The sequence below is a fragment of the Salmo trutta genome, chromosome 2, assembly GCF_901001165.1.
Source record: "Salmo trutta chromosome 2, fSalTru1.1, whole genome shotgun sequence".
NCBI classification, from domain to species: Eukaryota; Metazoa; Chordata; class Actinopteri; order Salmoniformes; family Salmonidae; genus Salmo; species Salmo trutta.
In genome coordinates, this window is record NC_042958.1 from 22,055,608 (window position 1) to 22,077,759 (window position 22,152).

Sequence of the window (22,152 nt, forward strand, 5' to 3'; positions counted from 1 at the left end):
TTTCAAGATATTACGATCTGCGACGCTTATGATGAACACTACCGTCTGAAAAGAAAACCATGCTAAACTCTTCAGAAAAATGCTCTTTTCCATTGATCATAAAATATAATGCATAATACATTTTCACATCAGTGTCTCGTTACATCAAACCAGAATTGCTCTACTATAAACGTCATAGTGCAAATTGTAATCGAAAGTATTTTTTTTTTTGTGGCATACATTTTGTTTTGCTTTGTCAGTTGGGGGGATTTTCATGCTGTACGTGTGTGAGAACGGACAGTAGAGTAGAGATGCATGTTCCCTGCTTAACTAGGTTACCCACTCTAAAGGCCTAATCACATTAAACATTAAAGAACCCTCAAAATAACAGTGCCCTGAAATTAGGCTCTTTTATCTGCACTTTATTGAATGTGGAACGAGCAACGAGAGGAAAGAAAAACACATGCTTGTTAAACCAAGAGCTGAGCTATAACCAGAGATACTTCCCAAATGGTACCCTATGCACTACTTCTGGCAGGGCTCTGGTCAAAAGTCGTGAACTATAAAGGGAATATGGTGCCATTTGGGACACATCAGAACTGGCCTCAATACAGTGTTACAAAGCATCCCGTTAGAATATAATATTAGATTGCATGTGTGTGTTCAAGTTTAAACTATGGACCATGTTTGGTTTCTCACGGACTCCTTTACCTCCACAGTTCCAACTGGTTCCTTTTGATCAAGCCGTTCTGAATAACTCATGGTATACCACTGGGGTGAGGAGGACACATCATTTACCACCTCAACAGAAACGGCACCCTATTCTGTATTTCGTGCACTACTTTTCACCAGGACCCATAGGGCTCTCGTCAAAAGTAGTGTGCTACATAGGGGATAGGGTGCTATTTAGGACACACTTAAACCAGATTTCTTTCTCTGGCTATGCTGTAGTGAACGCTGGCCCTGCCATGTGGGTATGAATATTCCAGTAGCTCAGATGAACTTCCATGCAATGCGAGGCTGTGAGCAGCCAAGCCAAGCATGGCAGTATGGCAGGGATTTCCAAGATGTCCGCCTGCCTGCCCCACTGCCGGGTCAGAGAGGAGGGGTGCAGGGGGAGTCTTCCTCCATTCGCCATCTGATTCAACATTAATCAAGATGGAGACACAGGAAGCTGATGAATGAATGGAGAGGTTTAGCTCTTTTAGTATGCATCCGTAATGGCAACCTATTCCTTTTATAGTGCCCTACTTTTTACCAGGGCCCGTAGGGATCTGGTTTAATGTAGGGAACTATAAAGGGAATCTGCTGCCATTTGGGACACAAATGTAGACTGCTAATGACTATCTGAGGGATGGATGTGTTCAAGTTTCTTTGCCATGTTTAATGGATGCATTGAAAATCTTACTCATTCAATGCTCACATAACTGTACGAAATATAGGCTATAAATATAACAGTGCAACAACCAGTAATGAAATCAGTAATAAAACCAACTAGAATAAAGCTGATATAAATCAAACAATGCATTGACTGGAGGGCTTTCTCACAGAGACGGTGTTCAATAAACAATACTTTATCTTTTTGACATATACGCCTCTCAGAAGACATCTGTGTTTATGCAATACAAACATTGCCATTTTTGCTTTGGGGAGAGCAAAGATGGGCACACGAACACACTGTTTTAGACAGTTGGTGCCCAAAACAGTCACGTAGTTACTCCTAGTGAAAACATTTGCATTTGATTTATACAAGAGGGCTATAATGGCAACAGGAGTGCCTATCAGCATCAGGTGTGCTACAGTGTAGGCTGCTGAGGGGAGGATGGCTCATACAGTAATAATGCCTGCAATGGAGAGAATGGAATCGCATCAAATCATGTGCTTGATGTATTTGATACCATTCCACCTATTGCGCTCCAGCCATTACCACAAGCCCGTCCTCCCAAATGAAGGTGCCACCAACCTGTGGTGTGCACAGTTCCAGAGATGGATAGTTAACACATTTAGAGTGATACAGCCCAGTTGGCGCAGTGTCACTCACACAGTCATTGGAATGTGCGCTTGCCTCTACATCTAGCACTTCAAATAGCTTAGAGCTTTCACTGGTGGTGAGGTAAAAAGAGAGGGAGGTATAGCTTTACCAAACACTACTGAATGGATTTTGAAGCTCTCTATTGCGGTGTTCATGAAAAAAGAGTCTTAGGGGAGTGGGGAAGGCGGTGGGAGGAAAAGAGAGAGAAAACAGAGAGAAAAAATAGACAGAAGGAACTTGTACTGTTCCATTTCATTTTTTGTCTTATTAAAATACCTGCACCAGCTCCTCTCCTCTCTCTCTCTCTGATCCGTCTGGCTCGGAGCGTCAAGCCAACTGTAACTGTGGCTAACTTCCTGGTTTCTGTTGTGTGTTGCGGTAATTAGAGTGGTGGGTGTGAAATTGATGCGTGGCGGTGGCAGGCGCTGGCAGGCATCGTGGTCATGTCAAATCCCTGGAACGCTCCAATGTGCAGACAGCAGGAGAATGTTATGACAGAGAGACAGAGATGGGCTCTGGCAAAGGACAGCCTAAAGGGGGGGAAAGGTAGAAGCTTATATTTTCTTATTATTTATTTGTCTATTTTGGTCTCTGGATGTGATTTTTTTCAATATGTCAAAATATGCCTCTATACAACATGAGGAAGCAATGGAACATTTCACTTCTAGGAACTAAACCGTTAGTAATTTATCTTATCTAGTCATGCTATCGAAATAAATCATAAAATACATTTTGTGTGCTTATCATTCAGTGCTGACGTGGAAAAGTATAGCAGATGTTCAAATGTGATCAGAATATGAAATATTGGTCAGTGTACAGAGTATGTCCAAAAGGCAGAAGACCAGACTCCGTCTGACGTAATAGGACATAATGAACTGGACCTGCTAGGCACATGATGAAGTCCTGCTGTATTTCCACTGTGATTGGTGTCGCTCTGATCTTCTTCAATGAGCTTCTATTAGACAGCCTTGCGTCCCAAATGGAACCCTATTCTCTATCGTGACATTTGGGACAAGCCCACTGAGTCTGGGTAACCCTGCCTTTTACAATCTGATATCATCGCAGATTGCCGGGCTTCTCTCACCATTTAGTACAAATAACAACCCCAGGAGAAAACTATTGGTAGGCTGGTTAGCATTATAAACAGCTTTTTGCTGTTTGTAACTAACTTCCTTAGAATGGCAGTCAGCCAGTTAGACAAGGTTTAGACCAGAGAAGCGGTTACCAACACAACAGTACAACCCTACACCCGTGGTAGCCATTGTGAGGACAATGGAGAAAGTTTGGCATACAGACAGTACATGTATCTGCTATACATCTACTGTTCACATTCAAGTTCAAATTGTATACAGCTCCTCATACAGTTGAGGAGCTGTATACAATGAATGAGCAAGGACTTACAAGGGATAAAGATAGTATTTTCTCACATTCTGAAAATAAGCTTCTGAGTGTCCTATTTTTGAGGTGTTTCCTGATAGGCATTAGAATGTTTTCATAGCGCTATTTACAACAGCACCATCTTGTGTAAAACCCTATGTTGTTCACGTGACATACTTAAAGACTTAACTGCTGGGATGTTTTGAAACCTAATTGACAAGGATTTTCAGAATGCATTTTGATTGTGATGCCTCCTTATCTTTCTCCATATCCCTCTTCTCAGAAAAGATGAAAAGAGAGAAGGAGAATCCTCTGTGTAGTGCTTGGGAGGGTTCCGAGCCAGATAATGGACCCAGCGGTAAGTAATCAGACTTTTTCACTCAGTCACCATCATTCAGTCTCAGAGCATAACAAACCTCAAAATCCTGATTCCAGCCTTTGCCTTTCCTGGAAGCGAAGCTGAACATTGGCAAAGCTCCATAAAACCAGAATAAAAGGAAAACACATCATCGTGTTCAGTAAATGTAACATGAATGGCTCATAAAGGTAGTCAACAGATGCCGACAGATGTCCCCATGTTTTTTTTGTATCTTGTTTGTGTGTGTGCCCGCGGATGTGTGTGCATGCTCGTGCGTGTTTGCGTGCATGTTTTTTGACTGACTGACGTCCCTATGGCACTCTTATTTAATATGGCTCTGTGTATGAACAGTGGGAGAGAGTGCAATAGCCAATACAGTGTGTGTGTGTGTGTGTGTGTGTGTGTGTGTGTGTGTGTGTGTGTGTGTGTGTGTGTGTGTGTGTGTGTGGGTGTGGGTGTGGGTGGGTGTGGGTGTGTGGGTGTGTGTGGGTGTGTGTGTGGCTAGGCCCAACTGCAGAGTGACACTAGGCCAAACTGCAGAGTGACACTGTGACTACAATGTGGGTTGGTTCACCTGCTGGGATAAATTATACTGTGGAACCAGGAAGCAGCTATTATGAACAGAAACACACATATTGCTGTGCCTGTACATGTATCTACGTTCAGAAACACACATATTGCTGTGCCTGTACATGTATCTATGTTCAGAAACACACATATTGCTGTGCCTGTACATGTATCTATGTTCAGAAACACACATATTGCTGTGCCTGTACATGTATCTATGTTCAGAAACACACATATTGCTGTGCCTGTACATGTATCTATGTTCAGAAACACACATATTGCTGTGCCTGTACATGTATCTATGTTCAGAAACACACATATTGCTGTGCCTGTACATGTATCTACGTTCAGAAACACACATATTGCTGTGCCTGTACATGTATCTATGTTCAGAAACACATATATTGCTGTGCCTGTACATGTATCTACGTTCAGAAACACACATATTGCTGTGCCTGTACATGTATCTATGTTCAGAAACACACATATTGCTGTGCCTGTACATGTATCTATGTTCAGAAACACACATATTGCTGTGCCTGTACATGTATCTACGTTCAGAAACACACATATTGCTGTGCCTGTACATGTATCTACGTTCAGAAACACACATATTGCTGTGCCTGTACATGTATCTACGTTCAGAAACACACATATTGCTGTGCCTGTACATGTATCTACGTTCAGAAACACACATATTGCTGTGCCTGTACATGTATCTACATTCAGAAACACACATATTGCTGTGCCTGTACATGTATCTATGTTCAGAAACACACATATTGCTGTGCCTGTACATGTAGAAACATTCAGAAATACCAATATTAGAGATGCTGCTTCAGCCACCCTGCAAAACTCATCTTGACCTTCCAGAATACAACAAACACGTTTTCTACTGCCAAGGAGGTTCAAGACTTCTTCTATAAGCACATCAAGCCCAACAGACAAAAGGAAGAGCCGACAGATCTAGGCTAACCCCAATTTGGCTGGCTCAATATTCAGGTATGCTATCCACGCACAATCACCCAGCCTAGCTGATGGCTGTGATGCAGCCCTCAGCATAAGACAATGATGAGGACAACCCCTCAATGGGGTAAAAGGAACACTATTATTATTCTTGTTGCTGAAGATTGGACTTCGTTATTATTATATTGCCTATGTTCCAGGGCATTTAGACAATGATGACTCCACGCCAAATTAATGAACACTGGACAACATATTGAAGTGCCATACAGACTGGGGTTTCTTCCTTGTGGGGCCACAGCACATTGCATCCCTATGGGCTAAACTGTTTAGGATAGATTGTCAGTCCCCTATGGGCTTCCGCACAATTCCTTTATTACATTTTTATGTTTAACTTAATTTAGACCATATTGCTAATAATAATGAGGATATTTGTGACCCACCACCTGGATTCAGTCCTATGAAGCAAAATTTGAAATTCTGTTTTTTACATTGGATAAAAGTAGAGATATGGAGCTAGAAAATGGTATATCATACACTGCAGTTGAGAAACAATGGGAAAGTTATTCTGCTTTGAAAGTTGATAAATCTTGTAACCCCATTTTTGAGAAAATGGCCCATGAATGTTCTGGTACACCTACTGGAGAGCTCTGTGCCTACACGCATTCAGCATCGATCACACCTTCTTAAGCCTTAGCCCCACCCATCTCTTTAAGAATTCACATGTGAGGCCATGTGCTAAACAGAGTGAATACGGTAGTGTAGAAAACAGCCAAAAATTTCAAGACTAAAAATTGTGAAAGTAGTAGCAAAAAGTAGTAGCAAAAAATAACTTTATCTAGTCCTTGGCCTATATCCTAATCTGACTTTGGTGCAGGTCATGTTGTTCTTCACATTACTGTCTCTGGTAAACACACACTACATAAAATAAAATCTACGTTTATTGGTCACATGCACAGGATGCAGAAGGTATAAACGGTATAGTGAAATAGTTACTTGCATAGTGGAGTCTTTAGCTAGCAACAACTCATACTACCATGCACCGTGCACGAATCTGCAGGTAGCTAATCTGCAGGTAGCTAACCAACTATACTGAACAAAAGTATAAATACAACATCCAACAATTTCAAAGAGTTTACTGAGTTACAGTTCATATAAAGAAATCAGTCAATTTAAATAAATTCCTTAGGCCCTATTCTTTGGTCACAGATACCTAAAAAACGGTGCGACACATCTCCTTAAGATAGAGTTGATCAGGCTGTTGATTTTGACCTGTGTAATGTTGTCCCAATCCTCTTTAATGGCTGTGTGAAGTTGCTGGATATTGGCAGAAACTGGAACATGCTGTTGTACATGTCGATTCAGAGCATCACAAACGTGCTCAATCGGTGACATGTCTGGTGAGTATGCAGGCCATGGAAGAACTGGGAGATTTTCAGCTTAAAGGAATTATGTACAGATCCTTGCATGCTGAAACATGAGGTGATGTTGATGATGAATGGCACGACAATGGGCCTCAGGATCTCGTCACGGTATCTCTGTGCATTCAAATTGCAATCGATAAAATGCAATTATGTTTGTTGTCGGTAGTTTATGCCTGTCCATACCATAACCCCACCGCCACCATGGGGCACTGTGTTCACAAAATGACATCAGCATCATTCTGCCATCTGCCCGCTACAATTGAATCCGGGATTAATCCGTGAAGAGCACACTTCCCCAGCATGCCAGTGCCCACTCAAATCAGTTACGATGCCAAACTGCAGTCAGGTAAAGACCATGGTGAGGATGACAAGCACACAGATGAGCTTACCTGAGACGGTTTCTGACAGTTTTGCAGAAATTCTTTGGTTGTGCAAACCCACAGTTTCATCAGCTGTCTGAGTGGTTGGTGTCAGACGATCCCGCAGGTGAAGAAGTCAGATGTGGAGGTCCTGGGTTGGCGTGGTTATACGTTGTCTGCGGTTGTGAGGCCGGTTGGACGTAAACCAATTTATGATGGAGCGAAATGCTAGTGCCTGGAAATACAATTTAAAGTTTGGTACGGATAGTACTTCTACATCTTTCCCACTTTCTACATTTTATCCGGGATCGTTTACCTTGGCATATACATTTTTAAACCGCAGTATGAATTTTATCTCAATAGCCAGAAGGGGGAGTCATGGGAAACATTGAACTATATGAAATTCAATATATTCATTTTGACAATAGATATTCTGACGGTTAAAGCAACTGGGATATTATTCCATCTACTGAGGTCGAATTGAATTGATTTGAGTGTTCTGTTAAAGTTGCTGGCAATGGTTTTATCTCAAAAGGGAATTATATCTAATTCCAAATATTTAAAATGGGAAACAATTGGGATTCCATAAGTAGAGATGAAGTCCTCCATCGGGGTATTGAGAGGCAGTAGGGCTGATTTGGTTAGATTCATTGTATAACTTGAGATATAGATATCTCTGAGTTTCAGTGTGTTTGGGAGCGATTGAGATACATTGTTTTTACATTTAGCAGACGCTCTTATCCAGAGCGACTTACAGTAATGAATGCATACATTTCACACATTTTTTAATATATTTTTTGTACTGGCCCCCCGTAGGAATCGAACCCACAACCCTGGCGTTGCACACACCATGCTCTACCAACTGAGCCACAGGGAAGACATTGTCTTGATATATAAAAATGTCACTCTGCGTATAATGAGATGAAGTCATCAGTATATTTTTGAGAAATTGGTGTTATTTTCATCGATTGACGAATTGCATGGGCCAGGGGTTCCATGGATAATAAGAATAGCAGAGGCAAAATTGGATTGCCTTGTCTGCTGCTAGTGATTCTGAACGGAGCAGAGCAGATATTGACTGTTGGCTGAGGGATTAGCATATAGTATTTTAATTATATTAATGAAATTGGAGCCAATTCCCATATGTTCCAAGACAGACCAGAAATATGACCAATTTAGGTTTGTCAAAAGCTTTTTCTGCATCGAGAGAGCTGTTGTTTCTAATTAACCATCTAATGGAGGTTATATTTATCCGAGGATAAATGCTTTTTAACAAATCTGCTTTGGTCGGTGTGGATCAATTTGGGTAAGTATGTCTCGAGACAGGACGACAACATTTTGGAAAACAGTTGAATATCTGTGTTTATCAAAGATAGGGGGCGATTGTGAGAACACTGGGTGGCATACTTACCTATTTTTAATAAAAGCAACATTTGTAATCACATCTCTCCCAAATGAACCTTTGTGGGTGGCTGTATTTTTCATTTCGAGCAATAGTGTACCTAATTGATTCCAACAGTTTAAATAGACAGGAGGAATACCGTCCAATCGAGGTGATTTGCCTTTATTCATTCATTCACTGTAACTCAGTAAAATCTTTGAATTATTGCATGTTGCATTTATATATTTTTTCAGTATATGTAAGTGAGAATCAAAATGACATGCCCATACTCCAATGCGTCACAATAATGCCTTGTTATCTGAAGGGTGGTCATTTGCATCCCCCCAATGGTCCAAATGTGGAATCTGTACCCTTGCCGATATCATAGACAGTAATGGTTTTAAAACATTCCAAGATGTGATAGATGCATACACATTAGCAGGCAACTATTTTTTTCTCTATATTTACAATTTAGGCCAGCTATGCTATGGAGTCCCTTGGGAAACCCAACTACGAAACATCCAATGATGGGATTTGCCAATAAATGATCTGGGCTCCCGAAAGGACTGATCTCTATAATATATAAACAACTTTTGGAAAGCTCATATTCCGAGCTAGCCATGCAAAAACAATGGTCCATAGATCTAATTGATTCTGAACCACCCTTTAACTGGAACAGAACATGGAAAAATATGACCTTAGCATCCCATAATCTGAACCACCAATTTATACAGTTTACAGACTGTATTTAACACCAAAGCCCCAACTCCCAACTGTTCACTGTGTCCCCTAATCAGGTTGGCACATTCCTTCATATGATGTGGATAAATGCAAGTCATATGCAGTTAAATGCTTCAGAGGCAAAGTTACAAAATTCATTTAGAATTGAATACATTTTAAAGTGGAACAGACAGCGTTTTAACTACTTTGCATATATGAAACAAACATGCAATCATAATATCAGCCAAAAAAAATATGCAACAAAAACCAACTTTAGAAGAGGTTTTAAAAATAGGTTATATTCGGCACAAAATTCCATGACGTACAGTAAGGCAGAATTGTTGGCAGAATATATTGATGCAGTTCAATGCATGATTAATATAATTCACCAATATATTTCTTGGTACATTTGTTAAAAAAATATTGCTATCAGATTGTAAATCACAGCTGGCCTGGTACATTGTTTGCTGCCTCCACCCATTTGGAATGCACTGTTTTAGTGTCAATGACTCAATATTTTGGACGTAAATGGACAAATGTAACTAAGGCTGGGAATGTCAATACAATCAAACTAAAAAGGGCAATGATCCCAAGTCAATCATAATGTGGCTAATAGGCTATCGTATCTATTTATGTAGCTATTTATTTAGCAAGCTAAAAACACGGAGCCTGACGTTAGCTAGCTAGCCAGCTGGGAAGATGTCATGTTACCTTTTCCTCTCATATAATTTTTTGGTGGCTACAGCTAGAAATGCAGGTGTCATTTGTTTAGCTAGCAAGAAATGTGAATCGCTTTGCTAGCTAGCTAGCTATGCTGAACTTAAATGACTGTTATCCAGTTAGCATATCTCTTGCGTTCATAAATTCACTCTGACTTCCTCCGATTTCAGAGCACACATCTGAGTGTGCCAGAGCGCAATATAACTGATTACAAACATGCAACACCCGCTGAATATGACTGGCAAAAAAAGTTATTAAATTGTTGCCAGCAGCACACTTAGTCACTCACGCTCTAGATAACATAAAAACAGCCTAACCAGTTCTGCTATGCTGAGTAAAATGGTCAGAGTGAGGTGTTCTCTCACTGGAAATAGCTAGCAAGCTATCCAACTTTATCCAGTTAGCTTGGGTGCTTGACTGCCAACATTGTGAGGAACGCTTGGATCAACCCTACTCCTCGGCCAGAGAGTCCAGTGTCAATAGTGCAGTGTGCACCTGAACGCTCGGAGAGCGGAGCGCTCTGAATTTAAGAACAGACATCTGACAATTCTCGGAATTAGTAACGACCTATTGCGCACTCTGACACACTTGAACAACTTAATTGTCAATGAAATGTATTTGGCATCGATCAAATGAGTGGGCAGGCAGGCAAGTTCCCATTCAGTTGTCAAAATGTGGTTTTGGACAAGCTGTAAAGTTCCCAAATCTAAGAGGGCTCCTGAAGTATTTACATACTTGCAGAAATCCATTCAGGTGTATTTTGTGGATTTTGGTGAATGTGTTCTGATGATCTAAAGTTGCGCTGTTGCTACTGCCTGTAAACACACAGTCCAGTTCAAAGTGAATGATGGCAGGCCCATGTGGCAAATGGTTTATTTGCATAAAGGCCTACTGTAGCTCTGATTGGCTATGGCGCACCGGTCTGCGTAAACTCTGGTCCTGTAAGGGGTGTGTACTGGCGGCAGAGAAGTCAGGCGCAGGAGAGCAAAAACGGATTTACAACGGCGCAGTTTAATAAATAAAACCACCAGCATAACATCACACACCAGCATAACGTGCACAAGCACTACAATAAACAATTCCGGACAAGGACATGGGGGAACAGAGGGTTAAATACACAACATGTAATGATGCAATTGAAACCAGGTGTGTGGGAAGACAAGACAAAACAAATGGAAAATGAAAGGTGGATCGGCGATGGCTAGAAGGCCAGTGACGTCGAACGCCGCCCGAACAAGAAGAGGGACCGACTTCAGCGGAAGTCGTGACAGGTCCTGCACAAGACAGATGTTTTTATTAGGTTTTATTTACTACAGTGTATCAGTTGTCCGATCGCACGGTCGCTTTCCCACTCTATATTGCTATAGAATTTTCACAAATGCCTTACTCTATGTGATTCCGAAACAGTCTATGAATTTATGAAAACCAGAAAATGGCCATATCTAAGTGCTCGCTTGTAAGAAAATGACAAAAAGATGTCATATTCTTCCTGGGGATGTATATGAACTGATTTTAATAAGATTTCACGTTGCTGAAACACTGTCAGTTCCACTTTAAATATTCAATGCTTTCCATTTATTTTGTTCCTTAATGATGATAGCCCCTTGAATCTCTTAATCAATCAGAGAAGATTACTGCTGGCAGGCAGCACTGCTGCGATAAAAAGCATGGTTTCCGGGGGTGGAGGGAGGATGCGGGTGGGTGGATGGGGACTGAGGGGTTAACTTTGGTTTGGGTTAACTTTGAATGTATTTATTTGATTGGTTCTGTACATGTAACCCCCCTCTGAAAACGAAAAATTACAAAACTGAATAAAAAGTTGGTCACAAAAAAAAAAAGATACAACAATATTACTGGGGCTGTACATGTAGCTACGTTCAGAAACACCGTACCTTAAATAACTGTCCCAATATTACACCTTTGTACCTTAAATTACTGTCCCAATATTACACTTTTGTACCTTAAATTACTGTCCCAATATTACACCTTTGTACCTAAAAGTACTGTCCCCATATTACACCTTTGTACCTAAAAGTACTGTCCCCATATTACACAAGTATACTAACACTCACCTGCACTGCTGCAGGTGAGGGGTTAAATGGAGTGCGCCCTTGTCTATAAAACACTCCTAATTTATTATCCTGTGGTGGGATGGGAGCTTTAAGAGATGTCTTGTCCAGAGCCTTCTGTGGTGGACCAACCAGGCTACTGTTCCGGAAGACAGCCTTTGGCTTGAGTAAGTCATCGATCACTGTTTGGGCCTGTGTGGACACAGGACTGTAATTATAGTCAGGCTCAGTGATTCATCATGACTGCAACAGGACCAGGTTGTCTCAGCCATTCAAATGGGGCTCTCTCAATCTGTAACTGGATCCAGTCAGTGGGGGAGGAAATATGGTTATGGGAAAAGACCCACTGCTCTCTACTGATGAGGATTATAATGGAATAGAATAAAAAACGAAGAGAGCAATAATTAGGGGAAATTATTTAGATCAAGGTTGCAAGCCCTTGTGGAAAAAACACATGATTTCCCATGTAAAATGTTAATGTTTTGAGATTTTCTTGTGATCATATAACCTTTTCTATGTGAAATCATGTGGTTTTGGAACACTTCACATGCAATGATATTTCACTTGAAATTTTACATTTGGATTTTTTCACATGAGATTTCACAGGTGATGCCCAGCAAACAAAAATGAGTCGTTAAGATGTCCCCCGGAACATCACGGAGTCAAATTGTTTTCAAATTACATACACTATACAGTGCCTTTGGAAAGTATTCAAACCCCTTGACTTTTCCCACATTTTGTTACGTTACAGCCTTATTCTAAAATGTATTGAATAAAAAAACAATCTCAGCAATCTACACACAATACCCCATAATGACAAAGTGAAAACTGTTTTTTTGAAACAGCAAATATATTAAATGTTTCCATTGATCTTCCTTGAGATGTTTCTACAACTTGATTGGAGTCGTATTGTGGTAAATTAAATTGATTGGACATGATTTGGAAAGGCACACACCTGTCTATATAAGATCCCAGAGTTGACAGCGCATGTCAGATCAAAAACCAAACCATGAGGTCGAAGGAATTGTCCGTAGAGCTCTGAGACAGGATTGAGTCGAGGCACAGATCTGGGGAAGGTTACCAAAACATTTCTGAAGTTCCCCCAAGAACACAGTGGCCTCCATCATTCTTAAATGGAAGAAGTTTGGGACCACCAAGACTTTCTACAGCTGGCTGCCCTGCCAACCTGAGCAATCGGGGGAGAAGGGCCTTGGTCAGGGAGGTGACCAAGAACCCGATGGTCACTCTGACAGAGCTCTAGGGTTCCTCTGTGGAGATGGGAGAAACTTCCAGAAGGACAACCATCTCTGCAGCACTCCACCAATCAAGCCTTTATGGTAGAGTGGCCAGACGCAAGCCACTCCTCAGCAAAAGGCACATGACAGCCTGCTTGGAGTTTGCCAAAAGGCACCTAAAGATTCCCAGACCATGAGAAACGGAGCAAAGTACAGAGATCCTTGATGAAAACCTGCTCCAGAGTGCTCAGGACCTCAGACTGTGGCGAAGGTTTACCTTCCAACAGGACAACGACACTAAGCACACAGCCAATACAACACGAGAGGCTTCGGGATAAGTCTCTGAATGTCCTTGAGTGGCCCAGTCAGAGCTCGGACTTGAACCCGATCAAACATCTCAGGAGAGACCTGAAAAAGCTGTGCAGCAACGCTCCCCATCCAACCTGACAGAGCTTGAGACGATCTGCAGAGCAGAATGGGAGAAACTCCCCAAATACATGTGTGCCAAGCTTGTAGCATCATACCCAAGAAGACTCCATGCTGTTTTTTATCATAGTGATAGACAACTATACAGAAAACACTCAAATTGCTGAAATAAGTACATGAAATCAATGATGAGAGAATAGTCAGATGAACTGATTTGTAAAATAGCAGTGGAGATGGCACTCTTTTGCTTAGAGATGTAGTATAGGTAATGCATCTGTAGGTGACTCCTGAGAATGCTACAGAGTTTGTGGCGCAGGAGAAAGATCAGCATACTCTGATTCCAGAGGTTGTGAGTTTAAATCCCAGGTGGGTCATATTGAAAGGTCAGCACTAAGTGATCATGTCAAATGTAATCATATTGATTAAAGATGTTTACACTATTTTAGCTGAACAGCGTACCACCTACCTTAAAACCCCCATACCATTTTATTATATTTTCATGTTTTCACCTCACATGTGAATCTCACATGTGAATTGCAGATTTACATGTGACATTTGCAGTTTCACATGTGAAAAACATTCACATGTGAAAATGTTCAAATGTTGGTGAAGTTTTGCATCTCCATGTTGTCACATTTATTTCACATGAGATCTTGTTTTGACATGTAGCTTCATGTTATCACATTAACTTCACATGAGATCATGTGAAATTCATGTGGTTTTTCCGTAAGGGCTTTTGGGTCTGTTTGCTTGAGGGAATTTTTTTTCCCATGCCATTTTTATGTTATTTTTTTCTAAAGAATGTGTGTGATCTAAACACAGCGAAAAATCTGAGGGTAAACATCACTGACATTGGTGTCAAGGCTTTGTAGTATGGCTGAGAACAAACATGCCTATCCTGTTTTATCATTAAATCCTGAACGATGGCATTTTCTCCATGTAAATTATTCACTTTGTCTTCTATCACTTTTGCATTTGTAATGAACTGATTTCAATGCCTTGGTTCGAGGGCTCGTGCTGTAGTCTAACACACTCCCACAGCTGAGTAGTGTGACAAGATTAGAGCTGTAAACATGATCATTCTCCCGTAATTTCTTTCTCCCCCAGATGAGAATGAATTTCACGGACGCCAGAGGGTTAGAAGAGAGTTAAATCTGAACTGCAGATGTTTGGATGTGAGGAATATCATAGTGTCGTCCCATTTGATAACTGGGCCATGGTCCTATGCAGTAGAAGAAGTGGGGGATGGGATGGAGATAGAGGAGAAGCTCACTGCCAATCTTGTTCCTCTCCCAGTGAAATCTCCCAGACAGCTCAAAACCTTCCCCTGCTGGGAGAGATTTAACACGTCCAATTCCAACTGTGCTCAGACGCATTCCCAAACGGGCGTCGACGATCCTCCGCCTCAGAAGAATAGAAAAGTTGCTCAAAGAAAAAACTGTTCCTCACCACAATCTGAACAAACAAACATCAAACAACAGAGACTGAAGCAGCGACTGCTGCCACTGACCAGGTCCCATTGGGGCCCAGCCTCTTCATGTGTCTCATTGACCAGGTCCCATTGGGGCCCAGCCTCTTCATGTGTTTCGTGTGTAGAGCAGTCTGCAGAGGAACTAGCAGTGCCATGGCGGTGTAGGGCGATGGTGACACAGAACCCTGAACCATCTCGGCTCCCTTCCAGAATTCTGCCAAACCTCCAAAACACAATTAGAGCATCTGGCTGTGAGATACTGGAGCTGTGCCGACGTATGTCCTCTAGGATGAACTGTGTGAACCATGTGAGCCCGACCACATCTGGAACTGGAACCAGACCGGTGGGCTGGAGGTTGCTTGGGAAGCCCGTCGGGGACAGGGGAGCACAGGTGTGGGTCGGTCAACCAGAACACCACTCCTGGAAAGTGAGAAAGTTCTCTGGGGCATCAGTTGACAGCCACAGTCTCACCAGCCTTCTGCATAATAGTGAATGTGGTTCTGGTGTATCCAGGGTCAGCCAGACCCAGACACATCTTCCAGATACTGGGCTCTCTGGCTGTGCTAAAGACAGAAAAGGAGCCAGCCAACAGCACGGACAGAAGGTCGGCGGCTCCAGGAGGGCCCAGAGAGGTAGAGGTGGGGTTGGAAAAGGGAGACAGATGCCCAGAGAAGAATCCTTGCGGTGGGGTGAAGGATCGACATGGCCTTGGGTGAGTATTTCCACAGCTCTATGGCGACTCTCTCTGTCACTCCACTCAGAGCGTACACATCCTGACAGACTGGCAGGTCAGCTCAGTACTGCCAGTTAAGTGCTGCCACCATCATTTACTAGTTGCATATGCATAACAGAAGCTGCCCATCTGTCAACCACTCATGTATTCTTCAACTCCAAATAAAATTGGAACGTAATTATCGCTGGAACATCTAAATTCTAAATTAAGACCACATTGAGACCTTTTTAATTTCTCTCGTCTATGTAAATGGCTGTGAATGGAAACATAATGACACCCTGCTTTACTGTAATACTACTACTATTCTTCCGGCTTTCTCGTCAAACATTAAGTATTCTCAGCAGCACCCTATACAAAACGTTTCAGTCTCAATTGAAACAGGTGCTTTCAGCGCGCAACAAAGATCACAAGGACATTGTTATATTTAGAATAGCTTCAAGTGAACACGATTCAAGACCAGAATATGAATCTCTTTCTTTATGTAGTACATTCTAATAGGTTTGTAATAACTCTATAGGTTCTTTAGAAACGCCAGGATCCATTTGGTCCAATACATAATTAATTTCCATGGCAACACAAAGTGGATCAAGTGGATCAAACGGCACATATGCTTGGAAAGTCTTTGAAGATTCGAAGTTCACATATGGATGAATGTTCGCATCGAGATTGAATGGGTGTGATTTTGTCAATTGAAGACATTGTATTCAGAACGACAGGGACACTTCAAAGTCATGCAGAGAAGTCCTTCAAATTCATTATTCCTCATTCAGAGTGGATATTGTATGGTGACTAATAGTAAGTCTGAGAGACTCTGTTTTCTCTTCTCTATGAAATGTACTGTATTTGTCACATCATCACATACAGTGGGGGAAAAAAGTATTTGATCCCCTGCTGATTTTGTACGTTTGCCCACTGACAAAGAAAGGATCAGTCTATAATTGTAATGGTAGGTTTATTTGAACAGTGAGAGACAGAATAACAACAAAAATATCCAGAAAAACGCATGTCAAAAATGTTATAAATTGATTTGCATTTTAATGAGGGAAATAAGTATTTGACCCCCTCTCAATCAAAAAGATTTCTGGCTCCCAAGTATCTTTTATACAGGTAACAAGCTGAGATTAGGAGCACACTCTTAAAGGGAGTGCTTCTAACCGCAGCTTGTTACCTGTAAAAAAGACACCTGTTCACAGAAGCAATCTATCAGATTCCAAACTCTCCACCATGGCCAAGACCAAAGAGCTCTCCAAGGATGTCAGGGACAAGATTGTAGACCTACACAAGGCTGGAATGGGCTACAAGACCATCGCCAAGCAGCTTGGTGAGAAGGTGACAACATTTGGTGTGATTATTTGCAAATGGAAGAAACACAAAAGAACTGTCAATATCCCTCGGCCTGGGGCTCCATGCAAGATCTCACCTCGTGGAGTTGCAATGATTATGAGAACGGTGAGGAATCAGCCCAGAACTACACGGGAGGATCTTGTCAATGATCTCAAGGCAGCTGGGACCATAGTCACCAAGAAAACAATTGGTAACACACTACGCCGTGAAGGACTGAAGTCCTGCAGCGCCCGCAAGGTCCCCCTGCTCAAGAATATATATACATGCCTGTCTGAAGTTTGCCAATGAACATCTGAATGACTCAGAGGACAACTGGTGAAAGTGTTGTGGTCAGATGAGACCAAAATGGAGCTCTTTGGCATCATCTCAACTCGCCGTGTTTGGAGGAGGAGGAATGCTGCCTATGACCCCAAGAACACCATCTCCACCGTCAAACATGGAGGTGGAAACATTATGCTTTGGGGGTGTTTTTCTGCTAAGGGGACAGGGCAACTTCACCACATCAAAGGGACGATGGACAGGGCCATGTACCGTCAAATCTTGGGTGAGAACCTCCTTCCCTCAGCCAGGGCATTGAAAATGGGTCGTGGATGGGTATTCCAGCATGACAATGACCCAAAACACACGGCCAAGGCAACAAAGGAGTGACTCAAGAAGAAGCACATTAAGGTCCTGGAGTGGCCTTGCCAGTCTCCAGACCTTAATCCCATAGAAAATCTGTGGAGGGAGCTGAAGGTTTGAGTTGCCAAACGTCAGCCTCGAAACCTTAATGACTTGGAGAAGATCTGCAAAGAGGAGTGGGACAAAATCCCTCCGGAGATGTGTGCAAACCTGGTGGCCAACTACAAGAAACGTCTGACTTCTGTGATTGCCAATAAGGGTTTTGCCACCAAGTACTAAGTCATGTTTTGCAGAGGGTTCAAATACTTATTTCCCTCATTAAAATGGAAATCATTTCATAACATTTTTGACATGTGTTTTTCTGGATTTTTTTGTTGTTATTCTGTCTCTCACTGTTCATATAAACCTACCATTAAAATTATAGACTGATAATGTCACGTCCTGGCCAGTATAAGGGTTAATTAGTATTGTAGTTTGGTCAGGACGTGGCAGAGGGTATTTGTTTTATGTGGTTCAGGGTGGTGGGTTTGTTAAAAGAGTGTTTGAATAAGTATTCCGGGGTTTTTGGGCACTGTTTGGTTTTCATGTATTTCTATGTTTAGTCTAGTGTGTGTGGTTCTATGTTGAGTTAATTGGAAGTCCTATATTAGTTGGGTGTGTTTGTCTTGTATTTTATGGGAGATTGTTCTGTGTGTAGCCCTGTGCCTTACCAGACTGTTTTTTGTCGATCGTAATTCTGTTTGTTATTTTGGGTGTTCATTTTGATAGTTAATAAAAGTCAAGATGAGCCTGCACATACCTGCTGCGTTTTGGTCCTCCTTCACCGACGACAACTGTGACAGAATCCCACCACCAAAGGACCAAGCAGCAGAGGAAGGAGCAGAGGGTATTTGGATTGGATACATGGAGGAAATGGAGCAAAGACCGGGAATGCTACCGAGGAACACGACTGGCGATTAAACCCGAGAGGCAACCCCAATAATTTTTTTTGGGGGGGCATATGGGTAGTTTGGCGGGGCAAGTTTGGAGCCCCAGGCCAAATCCCCGGACTGTTTCTCGGAGGCCAGTTAATGGACAGGTCTTATGCTTCGGGGTAATGGGTGTTATGGCGAGGCCAAGTGTTTTTAGGCCAGTACGCGCTATACCAGCGCCCCGCAGTTACCAGGGGGTAGTAGGCATTCAGCCAGAAAGGGCGATGCCAGGTTTAAGCTCGAGACCGCCAGTAAGCCTCCATGGTCCTATATATCCTGTTCCCGCTCCACGCACTAGCCTAGAGGTGCGTGTTCCCAAGCTGGCATATCCGGTACCAGCACCACGCACCTGGATTATAGTGCGTCAGCCCGCCAGTCAACAGTCACCAGAGCTGCCCGCCAGTCAACATTCGTCAGAGCTGCCCGCCAGTCAACCATCACCAGAGCTGCCCGCCCGTCAACAGTCGTCAGAGCTGCCCGCCAGTCAACAGTCGTCAGAGCTGCCCGCCAGTCAACAGTCGTCAGAGCTGCCCGCCAGTCAACAGTCGTCGGAGCTGCCCGCCAGTCAACAGTCACCTGACTGCGCTGAACTGCCGGAGTGGCCAGACTGCGCTGAACTGCCGGAGTGGCCAGACTGCGCTGAACTGCCGGAGTGGCCAGACTGCCCTGAACTGCCGGAGTGGCCAGACTGCCCTGAACTGCCGGAGTGGCCAGACTGCCCTGAACTGCCGGAGTGGCCAGACTGCCCTGAACTGCCGGAGTGGCCAGACTGCCCTGAACTGCCGGAGTGGCCAGACTGCCCTGAACTGCCGGACTGCCCAGACTGCCCTGAACTGCCAGACTGCCCAGACTGTCCCGAACTGCCAGACTGCCCAGACTGTCCCGAACTGCCCAGACTGTCCCGAACTGCCAGACTGCCCAGACTGTCCCGAACTGCCAGACTGCCCAGACTGTCCCGAGCTGCCTGACTGCACTGAGCTGCCAGACTGCACCGAGCTGCCAGACTGCCCCGAGCTGCCAGACTGCCCCGAGCTGCCAGACTGGCCAGACTGCCCCGAACTGCCAGAGTGGCCCGACTGCCCGGAACGGCCAGAACCGGAGCCACCTCCTGATATAGGTGGGTTGGGGAGGGGGGGTGTAGCACAGTGCCGTCGTTGACGGCAGCCACCCTCCCTTCCCTCCCTTTTAGTAGAGGGGAAATTTGTTTGTTGTTTGGGGTTGTTGTTTTTTTGTTTAAGGTGCTTCCGGGGTTAGCACCTTTAAGGGGGGGGGTACTGTCACGTCCTGGCCAGTATAAGGGTTAATTAGTGTTGTAGTTTGGTCAGGACGTGGCAGAGGGTATTTGTTTTATGTGGTTCAGGGTGGTGGGTTTGTTAAAAGGGTGTTTGAATAAGTATTCCGGGGTTTTTGGGCACTGTTTGGTTTTCATGTATTTCTATGTTTAGTCTAGTGTGTGTGGTTCTATGTTGAGTTAATTGGAAGTCCTATATTAGTTGGGTGTGTTTGTCTTGTATTTTGTGGGAGATTGTTCTGTGTGTAGCCTTGTGCCTTACCAGACTGTTTTTTGTCGATCGTAATTCTGTTTGTTATTTTGGGTGTTCATTTTGATAGTTAATAAAAGTCAAGATGAGCCTGCACATACCTGCTGCGTTTTGGTCCTCCTTCACCGACGACAACTGTGACAGATAATTTCTTTGTAATTGGGCAAACGTACAAAATCAGCAGGGGATCAAATACTTTTTTCCCTCACTGTATCATATATATTTTTTCTGGTATGTTCCTTCGAATAAGTGCTACTATAGCACTTTAAGTATTTCCGACAGACTAAGTTAGCAAACCAATTTCTTTCCCATGTGTTTTTTTTAACCAGAGGTGGGAATGCTGTTGTAAGTCACAGAGAGAGAAACCCCCTCAGAAGTGGCCTCTGTGCACCTGTAGATGTCGGGCTGTATGTATCAAATGTCTCAGAGTAGGAGTGCTGATCTAGGATCAGATCCCCACGTCTATGTAGTGTTATTAAAAGGTGATCTAACAGGCTAAACTGATCATACATCTGCACTCCTCCGAGACACTTGATACATCCCACAGGTGACAGATAAGACAGATCAGTGTGCCAGGAGATTCTATAGAATGAGGGAAAACTGTGTCACAAATGGCACCCTATATACTTTTGACCAAATCCCCTAAGGGTTTTGGTGCCGTTTGGGAGGCAGACAACATCTTCAGAAATGCTCTGTTCTACAGCATGTATCTCTACTCTGGTGACTGACTGTTATAAATGGCTCTCTGCCACTTGTTCCCTCTTGTGATGGATGGTTTGTTTGTTTGTTTTCTTGTCTGTCTTCCGTAGGACTCCGAGAGTCAGTCAAGGAACCAGCGGCAGAACGAGTCCCCAACAGACTGTGATGTCACCCTACTGCACATTGTGCATCTTTTACAGTGTAGGTCAGTCAATCTGTCTCATGTCAGGGAAGAAGGACAATTTGGAGATGATTTTCAACATATCCTTCACAACACACAAACTTGACTCAAGCAAATAACAAGATATTTAGTATTCAGAGTAGGTTAGTGAATGGATAGGAGGAGCGAGCAATCTTGATATAATTATTTTTTTATTCCAAGACTGTAAATTGAATTTTGTCTACAGTGTAAAAGGTCATGATAAAAAGACAAAGGAATGAAATAGAAGTTTGGTAAAACAACTGGGTGACCAGAATATCAACAACATCCATACAAAATGATTCACTATGCTAAATAATGACAATGTAACAGTCTGACTTGAAACCAGGGAAGAACAAGAAGAAAAACCTGTCATTTAAAAAAAGATCAGTAGCTAGGTTTCATGAAAGTCTTGTCTATGGACCAAAAGTTTAACAAAAAGGTATGAATGTGTAGATTAACAAAAATGTATGAATGTGTAGTTTAACAAAAAGGTATGAATGTGTAGTTTAACAAAACGGTATGAGTATGTGGTTTAATCAAATGTATGAGTATGTGGTTTAACCAAATGTATGAGTATGTAGTTTAACCAAATGTATGAGTATGTAGTGTAACCAAATGTATGAGTATGTAGTGTAACCAAATGTATGAGTATGTAGTGTAACCAAATGTATGAGTATGTAGTGTAACCAAATGTATGAGTATGTAGTGTAACCAAATGTATGAGTATGTAGTTTAACCAAATGTATGTAGTGTAACCAAATGTATGTAGTGTAACCAAATGTATGAGTATGTAGTGTAACAAAAAGGTATGAGTATGCAGTAGAGGTTGTAATACAACATAAATAGAGGAAATATTAAAGTCAGAGTATAAAAAAATCGGAACATAGTCATGTGTACTTGTATAACATGGTATAGCTATGTTAAAGTAATACTAGTCCATTAACACATGTACTGTACTTT

General features: G+C 42.6%; 1 protein-coding gene across 2 annotated transcripts; it reads left to right on the forward strand.

Moving 5' to 3' along the window:
• The first annotated feature begins 2,320 nt into the window (after positions 1-2,320).
• Positions 2,321-22,071, forward strand: LOC115153197 (uncharacterized). Of its 2 annotated transcripts, XM_029698393.1 has the most exons (4): positions 2,321-2,557; positions 3,672-3,746; positions 14,718-15,793; positions 21,101-22,071. In XM_029698393.1, exons 1-4 carry the CDS (start codon positions 2,455-2,457, stop codon positions 21,275-21,277), a joined length of 1,431 nt encoding a protein of 476 aa, XP_029554253.1. In that variant the 5' UTR covers positions 2,321-2,454; the 3' UTR covers positions 21,278-22,071. The 2 variants fall into 2 exon arrangements, 1 of the variants encoding a protein (XP_029554253.1); XR_003867657.1 differs by lacking the exon at positions 14,718-15,793.
• The last annotated feature ends 81 nt before the right edge of the window (positions 22,072-22,152 follow it).

What these genes read in the sequence shown, in the direction of transcription:
- LOC115153197 (XM_029698393.1), top strand. Translation starts at nt 2,455, where the DNA reads ATGTCAAATCCCTGGAACGCTCCAATGTGCAGACAGCAGGAGAATGTT. An exon ending in CAGCCTAAAGGGGGGGAAAG is followed by an intron (nt 2,558 to 3,671) that starts GTAGAAGCTTAT and finishes CCCTCTTCTCAG; the next exon opens with AAAAGATGAAAAGAGAGAAG. An exon ending in AAGGATCGACATGGCCTTGG is followed by an intron (nt 15,794 to 21,100) that starts GTGAGTATTTCC and finishes TGTCTTCCGTAG; the next exon opens with GACTCCGAGAGTCAGTCAAG.